At 38.4% G+C, this 16,138-nt stretch overlaps 1 protein-coding gene across 1 annotated transcript; it reads right to left on the reverse strand.

The window, feature by feature from the left end:
• Window positions 1-756: 756 nt before the first annotated feature.
• Window positions 757-15,912, reverse strand: LOC142150543 (extracellular calcium-sensing receptor-like). The gene is made up of 7 exons (XM_075205740.1): window positions 15,761-15,912; window positions 13,606-13,897; window positions 12,333-13,157; window positions 7,833-8,028; window positions 7,646-7,731; window positions 3,695-3,818; window positions 757-1,676 (listed from the first exon to the last, which is right to left on the reverse strand). Exons 1-7 carry the CDS (start codon window positions 15,910-15,912, stop codon window positions 757-759), a joined length of 2,595 nt encoding a protein of 864 aa, XP_075061841.1.
• Between the last annotated feature and the right edge of the window lie 226 nt (window positions 15,913-16,138).

Here is a 16,138-nt window from a genome sequence, read left to right on the forward strand (position 1 = left end):
TCAGAAGTGCAGACTGGCAGCTGCAAGAAGATCCCCTACCATATAATGTCATAAACTACTTAATATTAAAAGGGAATCATCCCCATTGCAAGAATTCTGTCCAGCTTGAGAAACGTTGTATTTTGTTTTATATGCTTAACATGTACTTACTTTCATTACACGTGTAATAAATATAAGGACTGCAGAATAAAATGTATAATTTCTGATTCTTTTGACTGGAGCTTCCAAATATTTCTGTGTAGAGTTATTTTTCTAGTTTGATAATTATCCATGCAGGATACAATTTAGAAATCAATATGTTCTACCTTTTTCACTTTGGACCATACTTATGCAGTCCAAATTAAAGCTTTAATATCATAAGGGTTAATATCATCCACATATCTGTGTAATATCTGATGACTCCTATGTGAATTATAGCACTGCTTTAATAAAACAGTCTCCTCTACTCCCTCTATTACAATAGGTCCTCAAACCCCTGTCAACTAATACAAGGATGTAGCCAGGCTTTTAAAGCGCTGGTGAGGTCAAACTCCAACATGTTTACAGTGGTAAAAAACAGACAATCAGAAGTATGATAATTTTGTAATACCCCTATTTCTCTTAAGGAGGTATGCAAGACACCACAAATGACATAACATCGCCGGCGATTTGAGCTTGGCCCTCCAAACTACTGGATAAAACACATATACGTTTTGGTTTCAAAATAACTGACAATGTGCAGCAATGAACGGTGATATCAAAACTCCAAAAAAACCCTCAGCTTGATAAATTTTCCCCTCTGTCTCTTCTCATGAGATATTCCCTGGAGTTCATGTCAGGTCTGAACACTATGGTGAAACATTTAGGAAAAAACATACAGATCACCAGAGCCCAACTAGATGCCATAATGGCAAAGATTTCCATTGCCACAGTATATTTTCCCTGAGCACTGAGGGAGGCTGGGATAAAAGACACCCAGACACTGAGGAAGGCCAACATGCTGAAAGTAATAAACTGAGCCTCATTGAAGCTGTCAGGAAGTCTACGAGCCAGGAAGGCAACAATGAAACTAATGGTGGCCAGAAGAAAAAGATAACCTAGCATGGTCCAAAAGGCCATGGGGGAGCCCTCATTGCACTCAATAATGATGAATCCAGGCTTGGTTTGAATGTTGTATTGTGGGAAAGGAGGAGCAAGTGACAGCCACGTGAGACAGAAAAGGAACTGTAGAAGAAAACCAGCAAGCACTATGATATAAGACACTTGAGGAGAGGTCCATCTCCTCAAGCTGCTGCCTGGTCTAGTGGCCATGAAAGCAAACACCACCATGATAGTTTTTGCCAAAATGCAGGAGATACAAAGAGCAAAAACCAGGCCAAAAGCAGCTTGGCGCAGCAGACAATTCGCAGGTTGGGGATAACCAATGAAACCTAAACAGCAGAGGAAACACAAAGACAGGGACACCAACAGAAGACAACTTAGGGAATAATTGTTAGCTTTCACTATGGGTGTGTCTTTATAGAGGATAAAGAGTCTTAAAATTAAAGTCGGAATGAAGGAGGACAGTATGCTTGAAATAGTCAATACTGTGCCTAAAAGATCTTCGTAGTACAGGTACTCTATAGTCTTCTGTAGACATTTGGTTTTCTGGAGATTTGGCCACTGATCCCATAGACACTTCAGACAATCAACAGAATCTGAGAGATAGAAGAGCTTAGTTATTACATGTTGTTTTTTATACCTTGCAAGTGAAGAAAGGAAATACTATTAGTACAATATAATACAATGGAAACATCTATTCATTCATGCTGAACCTTTTCCTTGATCTCTTCTTGTTCCACTCACTAAATATAGGTCAAACAGATATGGGCAAATGGTTTTATAGTATTTTTTGTATTCATTTTTGTTGTAAGCATTGTCTGAACATTTTTCCTTACTGTTCTCAAGTATTAGTTTTCACAAATAATTTTTAATTATTACTATGTCATCCTGTTATGACTTTATCCTACACTTTATATCTATATAATAATATATCTTATTTCTGGTACATTTTTTCTTGTTTGGTTATATTTTTTGCTATATAATATCTAAAGTTTTTTATTTTTTACTTTATATTTCTATAGACATTAAACAAAACAGATCTAAAGCAGGGGAGCATTTTAACTACGTACTGTACGTACTGTGTAAGGTTGGAGAGAAGCCTGCATTTGGAACAGCTCAGCTTCAGTCTGAGTGTAAGCTGATTTTCTATTGTGGATGCTTTATACCTCATACCATCTAGTACGAGCCTTATAAATAACAGTGTCAAAGTGTTTTTATCATTCGTATGTATTTATGAATGTCAGTTTGTATAACAAAGTCATGATGTCATTGTGAGCAAGACAGGGTTACACTATGTTTCTTTTATTTTTTTTTCTTGTTTGCGTATGGAATGAAAACGGAGATTTAATTCCCTTTCCTATCATTTGGGAGAATTATTTAAAAGCTACCGTGGCGATTTGGAGTGCTCAATGTTTCTTAGAAGAGATTCCTTTGGCATATCATGAAAAGGAAGAGAGGTGTTACAACGACTTTGCAGCGGTGCCATTTGGATCATTATTGTGCAAACGGCCTCTTTATATTCTCCATTCTGTAAGTAGTTCCAGATGTGGGCAAGAAGGAGTGGGAGAAATATCCTGTATTGCTTTTAAGAAGATCTTTGGACTGTATTATATAGAATAATAGCGTTTTTTTTTAATCTGTTCTCAGTATTGTATAACCCTTGGTATATAATAGGAAGCGCCTATTTCACCCCCTCATTCTGTATTTTATTTTGATCTAATAGTTGCAGTTTTGGATGTTACTGCTTTGGGAGAGAACGAGCGGCATCCTATCGGTGTACCACTTGATTCTGTTATATTATTCCTTAAATATTCTACAAAGCACATAAGCTTGGTATTATGAGTGGAAGATGACATACTTGGCCACAAAAAAGGTGTAATATGTCAGTCCAGGAGATCAGGGTATTTTATAATGTGTAACAGTGGAATAACTGATGGATTTTACTACACATTAGCTTTGGTTAGCACTTCTGCCTCACAGAATTGGGGTCATGAGTTCAATTCCTGACCATGCCCTTATCTGTGTGGAGTTTGTATGTTCTCCCTGTGTTTGTGTGGGTTTCCTCGGGGTGCTCCGGTTTCCTCCCACATTCCAAAAACATACTGGTAGCTAATTGGCTGCTAACAAATTGACCCTAGTCTCTCTCTGTCTGTCTGTGTGTGTGTATGTTAGGGAGTTTAAACTGTAAGCTCCAATGGAGCAGGGACTGATGTGAGTGAGTTCTCTGTACAGCGCTGCGGAATTAGTGGCGCTATATAAATAAATGGTGATGATGATGATGATGATGGAACAAAGACAAAGACACTGCAAATTTAATCTGTGGAATTTTGCATTGTGCAAATTCTAATACATCCATAACCACTGGTTGGCTTAGCCCTGTCACTGTTCTAGTGAACTAATTAGCTATAAGTTATTTCTAATTTTAAAAATGTTCTAATGCTCTGAAATGTCCCAGGTTTCAGTCTTAGTAATACTTTATTATCTGCATGGTAGTTTAGCCCCATCCACTTCAACGTTCACTAATTTATTCAGCTGCATAAAATGTCTCAAACTCCAGAAATAGAAATTAACGTCTTCATATGTGTTTTGGTGTATCAGAAGATCCGTAACTTACCTGTCTGGTTAGATATTTCTCCCTGTAGACAGGGGACACATTTAAAACAACAATTAGGTTGTCCTTTCATAGCAGCCTTCCTGAAACCTGGGAGACAGCTCTCACTGCAGACTGAGCGAGGGATCTGGTGATGGGACAAAATATTTAGATTATGTTGAAAGCAAACATCACACATTAATGTATCTAGTAATTGTGCCATGTTATTTTCAGATGTATGGGTAACAGAGACTTCATAAAGGAATATTTCTTCGCTCATTGATTCTTAGTTTCCCCAACAACTCTAGTATAAGGTTGGAAAACTTATTTCAAAGATATTATTTCAGTTCATGCCCCAATGATCATGACTTTAAAACCAGACACACTCACATACTACACAATAAATTGGAGGGTTCCAGGGTATCTCTATCAATCTCAAACTTTTAGCCACTTTCTCCAATCCAAATGGTATCATTTTGTTGATGACAACACTGACCACATGGAAGGAATAACATTGTTTTGGAGACATCAAAGCCGTTCCTTAGAGGCCACATAATATCATTTATTGATAACAAAAACAAAGAATTAACAGGTAAAGTTTCATAACCCAGTACCCCTTTCACGGAAACAGGTCAATTATATAAAGAACAGGACATTGCAAGCAACAAAACGAACTATCTACAAGACAAACACATATTTGACACACTACTCACTGAGATAACACAACACCAGTATGGTTACCAAAAGAAATAAATCTTGGAAATTAGGAAATTACTAGCCAATCTAGTGAAAGCTTCACAAAATAAAACCTGGGTCACTTCTGAAAAAATAAACAATACACAACTATCCAGCCCAGCCACAATATGTGACATATTTATGCAATACTACAAAACATTAAACACAGCAGATCAAAACAATAAAGAAGAAGGCAAAAAATTATTGCAAGATACAAGATTGCCTAAACTAAAATCTGAGGAGATCCCAATCTTAGAAGAACCAATCTCAGACGTAGAGGTTGCAAACACTATCAATTCTCTTGCCAATGGTAAATCACCTGGTCCTGATGGGTTCTGGTCAGAATATTATAAGCTCTGAAATAACCACTTTGCCCGGATACTTATTTCACTATACAGCCACATACTTACAACCGTCATTACCACATGTACCTTCAATGTGGCAAGGATCATTGGTTTACCCAAACCTGGCAAAGACCCCATACAAGTATACTCCTACAAACCTATCTCCCTTCTCAACCAAGATTTTAAACTTCTCTCTAAAATAATGGCATATAGATTACAAAATCCTATGCCCTACATGATTTCGCCAGTCCAATTAAAATACGTCAAGAAACAGACAGTCGGTGATGGGGATACGTGCTGCTATAGCTCATATTTATGTCACTCATTCGACCATAGCTCAAAACAACATTAAAATCAATGTAGACACTGAAAAAGCATTTGATAATATAGCATGGCCCCACATCACCCATCTGGAGAAACTTCAACGTACTGGAAAGTTTGAGAAACTTTTATACACACCACGTACCTCAAACCCACTGTGCAAGTGACAGTCAAAAGCATAAATTCAAACACATTTTCTCTGCACTGAGTTCCCTGAAAAAGATTTCCCCTTTCCTACTTCTCTTCAACCTAGCTATAGATCCACTCATTTGGCATTTACTCTTACAAAAAGACTTCCATAGTACCAAGGTGGGAAAGAAGAAAGCACAACATTATATACAAAATTCTACACCAGGCTTATCTTTCTCCCAAAAGAAGACACTTTCTTGGCCTCTCCTCAGATAACCTAAGCTCAAAATGCAAGAGACATAATGCCAATTTATTTCACTGCTTGTGGCAATGCCAACATATGAAAACATACTTGGAAACATTAACCAATTATGGAAATATCCCATCTGTATCCCATTTAAAAGTACTCCACAATAGGTCATATTGGGACACCTCATAGCCCAACCTAGAATCCCAAGACTTGACATAAAGCTCTTGTTCACATTGGCTGCAGAAGGCTGCAAGGCTAATCTTCAAAAGAGGATTCACACTACCACATCATCCCTAGAAATGGCAACATCCAGACTCCTCTTTCTATTAAAATGGATTGACTGAAGACGACCCACAATAAGCATCAGTTGTTGGCAGACCAAACCCCATCATCACCTAACACCTTTCCTCTATCACTACCCATCACCTTACACGAATTCCATACATACTACCACCAACTCCATGTATGAATTGTACATACAGATCACAATGAGGCTTGTTGCTTGCCAGCAATGGGTTCACATGCACTCCTTCTGTTCTTTGGCAGGTGAACCTTTTTTGGCTATTCCGGTGCATCCAGTAGCCAGCTCCCACTTCTCTAAGTAGTTGTCGCAGCCTATCCTAGGGCAGTGATGGGCAACAGGCCGCTATAGAGCCACCAAAAGTCCTCCAAGCCTTCACCTGTAGCCCCCAGCTGGCTGCTCCTGATTTTGCCAGATTGAGGGCAGCTAACTTCCACACCACAAAACGTCTTCTTCCCAGTGTAGGGGGATCACACTGCAAATCCAGAGGAGGAATTGCGCTGTGCTCACCCTCATTCATCTTTGTGGGCCTTTGGAAGTTTGGTGGTCTACATATGTGGCCCTGCACATCTATTTTGTTATCTCTCACTGTCCTAAGGGAAGCTCAGCACCAGTGCTGTGTTTACTAAGCTGAAGGAATTGTTTCTAGTGCAATTTACAATGCATTTCTGGAATGTGTTACCAAGTTGAGTGTATCTGCTTTTGTTGCAGTTTATCTTGCATTTCTGAACGGTGTTTACTATGCTGCATAAATCAGTTTCACTGCAGTTACATTGCATTTATAGAGTATATTAACCCACCCTTAAGGTATTCACATTTTCTGCGGTGTATATCTGCAGTTTCATCATACAGACGTTTCTGTTTAGAATATTGTTGGACTTTTAAATCTATTTCCCGCGTGGCTCTTTTATCTGCCACTTGAAATACATTAAACATTGGTGACCAGTATCTGCAGCACTGAGGATCTTGTTTTTGTCTTCAGTTATCCAAACAGTAGTGTAAGTTACTTCAACTAAATTCCTGGATCTTGCTGTGGATTATGACTGAGAAAGGTGGTGAGAGAGCAGTCTCATATAGGCAGAGTGGAAGGAAGAGTTTTGCTCAGGTCAAAATTCTCCTTACATTAGTGCAGTCCATAGATAGCCACCAATAAAGGTCAACAGTGAATGGATTTGTGGGCGTTGCAAAAATGATCCAATGCATTTTGTCATACATGCTAGTCATTTTGTGGTCACAAATTTGGTGATATTGAGCTGGTCAACATCAAACATTCACTGTGGCTGAACTCACACAAAACACATACAATCTAGCTGGAAACACACAGGACACGGCGGACCGTGGACATGGTGGACCTGATTTATCAAGGAAAGTGAAGCAAAAAAAAAAGTTGTATTTAACTTATGTGCAAAATAATAAACTTATTTGCACCCATTGCATTGTAATTTGTTTTGTCCAGGAGAAAAATAACTCTGACTTTCTTTCCTTAATGACTCAGGTCCACTAACACTGACTGGAGACATGTTGGAAATACCTGTTCTGGTTTTTTACTAAAAGCAAACAGTGCACTGGGAAAATAAACTGATACCATCAATTTTCATTTTATAATATACTCAAAGATGAAGGCTAATGGCAGATTTTGTTTAAAGGGCTTTTGTTATTGATTCCGCTGTTGAAGTAATCTTTAACATAACCATTTTTGCAGGCAGGCATATCATATGACTAGGTTACTGGTGAAGCACATTTATCTGAATAATTCTATGTGATCTTGCAGTCAATGAAGCATATAAGATGTGTCAGATTGTACAATGTTAACCATTCTGGGGGCAGATTTGCTTCTGATTTCCTGAACTATGTGATTTTCAAGCAAAGGAAAATCACAGTTAAATCATACTTGCCCACTTTTCAAACCTCTCCTCTGGGATTTCCCGGAGTTTGCAATTTTCCTTATATTTCAGATTCTCCAGACCCTGATCGTACCCAACTGTAATTTACGTCATGTAGCTGAACAAAATTATTTTTTATAAAAAAACACTTTTTTTTAGGTTCCCACCTCTTTTTCTCCCATAGACCACAACAACTGACTTGAGTTGATGTTGAGAAATTGACCAGAAGATGCTGCTGTATCATAACTGCCGACCTTGACCTGTCCCATAGTCCCATCTTGGGTCAGCTGCCAGTTCACAATGTCATAGACTGCAGGGATGTCTCCATGTCCATCAAAATAAATTTCACTTCCGCTGCTCAGTGTAACTCTCACATTCTTTATATAGTGCAGGAGCTGTAAAGTATATAAAATATTTATTTTTTTTTTGTTTGAAGACATGTTTTGCTTTAATATATATATATATATATATATATATATATATATATATATATATATCTACTATATAAAAGCCTAGTGGCGTGTGTCTGTGTGTGGGGGAAAAAAAACCAAGCTGCAGAGCCACCTGCTGGGCGAAGTTATACACTGACCTACTAAATTCCTAGTGTGTGTGGAAAAAAAACTCAGAAAGGGCTGAAATTTGCTGCAGCGCCACCTGCTGGGCGGAGTTATACACTGACCTACTAAATTCTTATGTGTGTGTGGAAAAAGAAACTCAGAAAGGGCTGAAATTTGGTATACTAAAATGTTTTTAATTTGTTAATTTAATTTGTTAATTGTTAAAAGTGTTTATAAAGATTTTAAAAAAATATATATATATTTCTTGAAGGAGAAGTGACAGTTGGGAGTGGTTGGTGGTTGCTGGGGGTGACAGTTGGGAGTGGTTGGAGGTTGCCGGTGGTGACAGTTTAAAGTGGTTGGTGGTTGCCGGGGGTGACAGAGTGAGAGGAGTGTTATACTCAGGACCGCTGAGAGAGATCCCTGTGTCTGGATGGACATCTGGATAGATGTGGCGATAAAGATGAAGGATGAGGTGATGGAGAAAAATGATGAGGTGGTGACATGTGGACAAAACCACATTAAAAAAGGGCGCTTGCGTCGAGCAGTAACGCTCTTCCCCTGAGGAGGCCCTGCCTAGCCCCAAATGCATGACAAGAACCTTTTTAACACCTTAAGTAGCTTGATTTGACTAGAATGCATGAGTATCATGAACGGGTTAACTTGTATGTATATATATATATATATATATATATATATATATATATATATATATATCTATCTGCCTATGTGTCTGTGTTTCTGGTTGTGTGCCAGTATGTCTATGTGTTTGCTTAGTCTAGCAAACTTGTAGTGTCATGAATGTGGACCTGTAAATTTATATTTAAGTGTATCTACAAATGTAACATTTTTAGATGCTTAATAGCAATTTTAAGGTAGTCAGTGGTCAAAGAAGGTTAAATGATAATGGAAAGTACCACCAAACATTAAGACAAAGTCTGGTATGCAGGGCTGGATTAACCTGAGATCTAACTGGGCAACAGCCCAGGGGCCTCAAGCATCCAGGGGTCCCTTGACAGAGCTCAGCATTCCCCCATGAGGGGGGGCCTCACGGGAGAATGGGGACCGTCTTAGCCCAGGGGCCTCCTTCCCTTAATCCGGCCCTGCTGGTATGGACAAAACGGGCCAAGTGTGCTTAGACATCGTAGACAAAGTAGATTGTACATAAAAAGAAGAAATGCTCATTCCTGTGGTAATGAAACAAGAAAAGGTAGTTCTGATGTATCCTCATCCTACTTATTTACAATGCAAAAAATGTAATCAGTGATGAACATTTCCCAGTTGTGCACAATACAAAGAAAACCGTGTTCATGGATTACTGTGACATGACCTCTTATGATGACGTTACATTAAACAATCTATTTGGAGAAACTGCTTGTGAAATTGTATCAATTGGTGATGATGAAAGTAAACAATGATGGAAATATATACAGCTGCTATTGAGCAGACAAAAATACAAGAACAAAAATTGTCTGCTCCACAAAACGCCTTTGAGAGAGACAGCTCCACCAACCCTAATGTAAAAGCAATATAATATGACGGAAATTATAAGTTATCATAGGGTAAGTGAAACTAATAATACTAGCAATATCAGATGACTTCAAGTTCTCCACCCATCTACAATCTTACAAAGAAAAGCTCCAAGAAAGTTCCAATTCAGGTATTAAAAGCCACTACATTTTGTACAAAACCAGTCACTAATGCAAGAATAAGCTACTTAGTTTGGATATTTTTACTTAGTGACATAGCAATGGTCAAGTGTGTAGTATGTGCACAAAGGGTAAATTGATGGCAACAAGGAATTAAGCTCAGAACATATGCTCCAAGAAATTAGAAGAGTTTCGGTAAAACAAGCATTACCTGACAAAGCAGATAACAATTCCAAAATGCAAACCAATATGTTAATTGTAAATCTAGTGTTGTTATCTTTACTTATGGTGACAAGCAGGGCCGTAACTAGGGCTGTGCGACAGGGGCGACCGTCCAGGGCGCAACGCTGAAGGGGGCGCAATTTAGGAATATTTTAGGTTAATTTGGTTAAAACTAAGGGCTAGGGGGGCGGCATTTGTCTTTCTCGCCCCGGGCGCTAGAATTCTAAGTTACGGCTCTGGTGACAAGGGTGATGATTATGTACTCATTGATTGCTAAGGAAATGAAGCAGCATCTGATGTCTATTGTGAGTTGCCAATTTAAAATTCTTAGTCACTTAATGCTTGTAATAATTCCACAGGAAACTAAATAGTAGTCATGGCTATGGCGGGGCAACCATAATTGAATAAAGAAAGGAAAAAAGTGCTCAAGGACACATCCTAGTGCACTGTACCAAATAAACATTAAGCAAAAATGATAACTTTAGAAATGATGCCATTCAAGTGAGTTGAATATGTGTGATTGAGGAAATGAATGGCTTATAAAGAACCAACATGGTACATAGCTAGTTTTATTTGTCAATGAAAGCTTTGCCTGCTTTATACAAAGATATTTTACAAACATAAAGTGAGTGATCACTCTCTAAATCTCTTTGTACTCTGGTTCATGCCACAGCATATATGTGGCAGAGTGGGTATGACTAGGATCCCAATATTTATTTCCCTGTCCACTGGGTGATTCTAGAGTGTTTACATAAGGGTAATGCCATAAGTTCAGGCCCGGCGCTCCCATTAGGCAAGGTTAGGCACTTGCCTAGGGCGCCTGGCTCTGAAGGGCGCCACAGAATGGTAAATTACTTTAAAACTGTGCGGCGACCGCTGACCATACCTGTCACGGCCGCCGCACAGCATTCAGATGCATGGGGAGGGGGGAAGAGGCTATTGCTCACCACCGCCGCCTCTCTGCTCCGTCTCTTCCCCTCCACTCACTAGTGTCAGTGAGTGGAGGGGAGGAGACGGAGCAGAGAGGCGGCAGTGGTGAGACAAGGTAAGGAAAGACGGGGTGAGGAGGGAGGAGGGCACCGATTTTTGCCGGGGGGGGGGGGGTGCCGATTTTTGCAGGGGAAGAGGGGCGCCGATTTTGTAAAAATGCCTAGGGTGCCATGGACCCTAGCACCGGCCCTGCATAAGTTCTTCATCATTGTCATCTTGATCACTGACATTGTCATCCCCCTTATCCTCTTAGGCTTCAATGCTTACAAAAAGAACAAGTGGAGCATTGCCATAGCATCCGGCATTTACTCAGTTTTGACCAGAACTCACATAGAGCTCAGAAATTCATTGCTTCCATACAATCAAAACTGAGCACTGGCTTTCATCCAGGCAACTAAAAATTGGAAATGTTATATCTAACAGTAGCTCACATATAATTTCTATTTTATGGTGTGGGCAAATATCACTTTGCCATATTTCTCTTGTGTGTCCAACCTCATTCTATAAACAATAGGACATGACATGGAATGCATGTTAGCAATATCAACTAACATATGTGCCCATTTTAACATATCATAATGTGCAGCAAATGATTGTACCACATTACAAAGTTATCACATCAGCTTATATGGGATCTTCCAATTATAATTGTTCAATGGATAGAATTAGGATACTACATAAGCAAAGAAAAGATACCAAAAGCTATGTTAGCTATATATTGTGAGTGTGCAGACGTATGAGTGTAAAGTATGTGTAAAGAGGGAGAGAGTAACATAACAGACAACTGTTTGAAAGAGCTCTGTCTTAGGCCAGGTACATACTACAGGTTTTTCAGACAATTATTGGGCCAAACACCCAATAAACAACCGTTTGGCCCCATATCGCATTAGTGTGTATTCTTGCACGTTGAACGACAGTCGTTCCAAAGCACCGATAATCGTTTCGTTTGATTGTTCAGCAAAACTATAAAACTCAGTCCAACCGTCTTCCCATCCTGCAGTGTGAATGCGCTCACAAGTGTCTGCTCAGATATAGCTTTAGCAAGCTGTTACTGTGTCTGTGTTGTTACATGTATAGAGTGCTGAGCCTTAGCAGGAGTGAGAAATGCATTCCTGGAAAACTGAAGCCTTTAGCGGGACCCATCTGATCACTACACAAATCATAATCACCATATAATAGTAAATCCTAAAGTTAAATTTAAAGTTTTGGCGATAACTACTTTTTAAAACAATTGTGCATTAGATCAATTCTAAAGTACTTTAATTTCGGGCATAACTTTACCTGCCATGGCTTAAAATTTAAAATGTCTTTACAGCTCATATAAGAAAATGTTCCTTCACTTGATTTGCAGTTTTTCATGTCTTGCAAAGCTTTGGCCACAACATGTACTGCAGCATAATAGCCATGAGTAAAGCTTAAGCTGTTGGTGTAGATTATGCTGTTCTTGATGCTGTCTATACTCTCTGTTCCTGTGCACTCTTTCACTGTGGGATCCAAAGCACCAGTAATGTTTTTCTGATACAGAAACTTACAATTGAAAAGATTCTCCCAATATAAGTTCACCCAGGACTCTTGTAAAGTAGGTTGGACCTTGTTGAGGTAGTCACTGAATCCTGGAATCATTCTATTTTTGATAAATAAACCAATGGACCCGGATAAAATTCGAGAAAAACTTTCAGCTGAGAACAAATTAGACATTGACCAACCAGCATTGGAGACAAAAATCTTCTCTTTGATTTTCTGTTTCAACATTTCACTCATGATAGGAACCAAATCAACATCAGAAGCAAATATTATAATAACCTTAACCGATGACTCTTTAATGACCTGGACTATGTGGGGAGCGTTGCGGTCTGGTTGATATAAATGAATATACTCAGTGAAGGCCACACATGCTCCAGCCTTTATTATCTCTTGTCTGATTGGCTGAATTCCTTGTATTCCATAATCATTTTCTGTAGCCAACAGACCAACCCATGTCCAACCAAAGTGCAGAATAAGCTTAGCCAGTCCTTTAGACTGTTCCTTATCACTGGGAACAGTCCTGACAAAGGAGGGATACATGATTCGATTACTTAGTAGAGAGATACTAGATGATGCACTGATCTGGAAAAAGATTGATAAATTACATATATATACAGTATTACCAAGAAAACATTGAAACGTGTGCTATTGTTGTGCGTTGACCTCTTACATAAAGCATTTTATGTTGATTTTTATGTTTATGTTAGTGACAAGCAAATCAATTATTCTGTAAATTGCAAAAAAAGACTCAGATAGATGCATGCATAAGTCTATTATGCTACAATCTATGGACAATACAGTGTAACCAAGACATTTTTATGGCTAATGGACACAGGGATTGCGTTAAATGCCTTTTATGTGCACATATGGAGCGCTCATCTAAAACAGTAGTTATTTCTGATAATCTATGGTCCTAACCATGACAGCCTATAGTTATGTTTACTGAAACTAAAATAAATACAAGGCAATGTACATGCTTCATAACATTAAAAGTAGTCTACTACAAGGCACATCAATAAAACCTTCTTACCTGAGGGTATTTGAAGACCCCCAAAACATTGGCCAAGATTATTGAGTTTGTGGAAAAGTAAGATCCGATAACAGCACTGAAGGTTTGTTGTCCACGACACCTGTAGTTGGGGATGGCCGTGCTGGATTCAGTTAACAAATGTAAAGCTCCTTGTACTTCATAGTGAGGCACATTACATGTCTTATACACCTGTAACCCTAATGTAACATTGCCGAGAACATTGGGATTCATGTTAATCTCTTCTACAGCAAACTTTATGGCTAGAAGTTGCTGGTAGGAATCCAACCTAAATCTTCAGGACACATAAAACAAGACAGTATAAGTAAAGCAAAAATTTTCACAGAACAAAGTAACTAAATTTCAAAAGACTAACCAATGTTAGTAATTTAGAAACAGATAAGAAAGTAAGCAGCGAACTAGCAATCTAGTGGGAAATAGTAAATAGTAATATTAATCATTAACCCATTTACAGGTGAGCCTATTTCTACATCTTTTTGGACTGGTCACATTCCAATAATTTTTTTATTATACCATATATTTTTTTTTCCGAAGATTTGGAGTTTTTAGAAAATACCAAACAAAACCAAGGAATCTATCCAAAATGGCCACGCTTTTATTTTAAATTAGAATTATAACAAAGCGAACTAACAGCAAATATGTCTATTTTGCTTTTCTAAACACCACTTAGAAATTCTTTGTGGTTGTTGCTTTGGCACTAATCCACTTTTCCAAAACAGAAAAAAAGCATTTTAACCTTAACCCCCATCTTCACTACAATCCTGGTAAATAATTATCTGTAAAATACTAGGGTATTATTCTTCTCATTTCTGTTCAGATATTTTAAGGTTCTACTCTATGATCTCTATGATTTGGGGCAGCACAGTGGCTAAGTGATTAGCACTTCTGCCTTACAGCACTGGGGTCATGAGTTTGATTCCTGACCATGGCCTTATCTGTGAGTTTTGTATGTTCTCCCCTTGTTTGCCTGGGTTTCCTCCGGGTGTTCCGGTTTCCTCCCAAAAAAAACATACTGGTAGGTTAATTGGCTGCTAGCAAATTGACCCTAGTCTGTGTATGTGTATGTCTGTGTGTATGTATATTAGAGAATTTAGACTGTAAGATCCAATTTGGCAGGGATTGATGTGAGTGAGTTCTCTGTGCAGCGCTGCGGAATCAGTGGCGCTATATAAATAAATGATGATGATGATGATCGCCTATTACACCCCCTTATACAAATTCCAGTGGCAGGACCCGGCAACTGGACATTTTAATGTAAGGGTCGGGAGTAAGCTTTGGTGCCGGGTCCTGCCATTGCTGCTTTAAATTCTGAAATGTCAATGTCGCTCTCTTTAGTGACATCATAATTTAGTACCAGCTGTCAGTCTCTTCACAATTGATAGAAGTCTGCATTATTCTCTGTTCGGAAAACTCTTCTGTTTATGTTATTGTCATCACTATTTTTTTGTCTATTTCCTCCTTGTTGGGCAACTCAGAGTCGGAATAACGCACCCCACCCTATTAAATGGGAAGTATTTTAGGAGAAAAATAAACAGGTGGATAATAATACAGGGGTGGTCCTAAATTAATAGCAGGTAGGACATCAATGTAACAGGTTTATATTTTTCTCCATCCCAATTTCCATCCAGACCCACAATTTTGCACCAATAGTACGATAAAGGGGTATTTCCCAAAAGCAGAATACAGCTGTGCACATATGTATGCAGAAAAGGGACCAATAGGTACATTTGTGCATTTACATATTCTGTTGGCACCTACAATTTTAGTATCATATATAATATTGAGTATCATTTTAATATGATTAGTTAGTATAACATCTTAGATTATAGTCTGCATAATATTGCATTATACATTTAGTACAATAACGAAGGTTGAGAATCACACAGGTGAGTCCAGGATTAAAATATAATTCTATCCTCTGTTGTTACAGGGCAGATGATAAAATGACAATGGAGATTTAATGATGAAAACAACAGCCAAAAGTATAGTTATCCTGACAGTAAGTGAAAATGTGTATAAGAACAGTGAATAAATCTTACAATAGTTAAAAAACGTTCAGACTTATTCCCATACATTTATTCCTTTTTACATCCAGAGCAATCACTGTATGAGTTATGTAACTTTAATCAGCACTTACGGAGCACATGTAATTCCGGCTGGTCTCTCTGTGAATAAAATGTTTTTGTAAACTTTATCCATAAAAATAGGCATCAAAACTCCAAGCATGATATCTCCAGGTTGTGTTAACCATTCAAGAGCAGAAACATCCAGTCTGCATATCTGGTCCATGGAATATATCAATTGAAGTAGTTTAAACATAATCATGGTCCAATGTACTGGAGACAAACTAATCATTTTATACAAATTTGTTGATTACCTGTAGACAAGAGCAATGACATTACTTTTAGTTAGGTGTATCCAGCTCCTCCAATTAGAGCAATTCGACAAAATCCTAACAGCGTGGGACAGTCCAGCACAATCTGGACTTTCCCACCAGAAATGGAACAATTGGCCG

The sequence above is a fragment of the Mixophyes fleayi genome, chromosome 4, assembly GCF_038048845.1.
Source record: "Mixophyes fleayi isolate aMixFle1 chromosome 4, aMixFle1.hap1, whole genome shotgun sequence".
Taxonomy (NCBI): Eukaryota; Metazoa; Chordata; class Amphibia; order Anura; family Limnodynastidae; genus Mixophyes; species Mixophyes fleayi.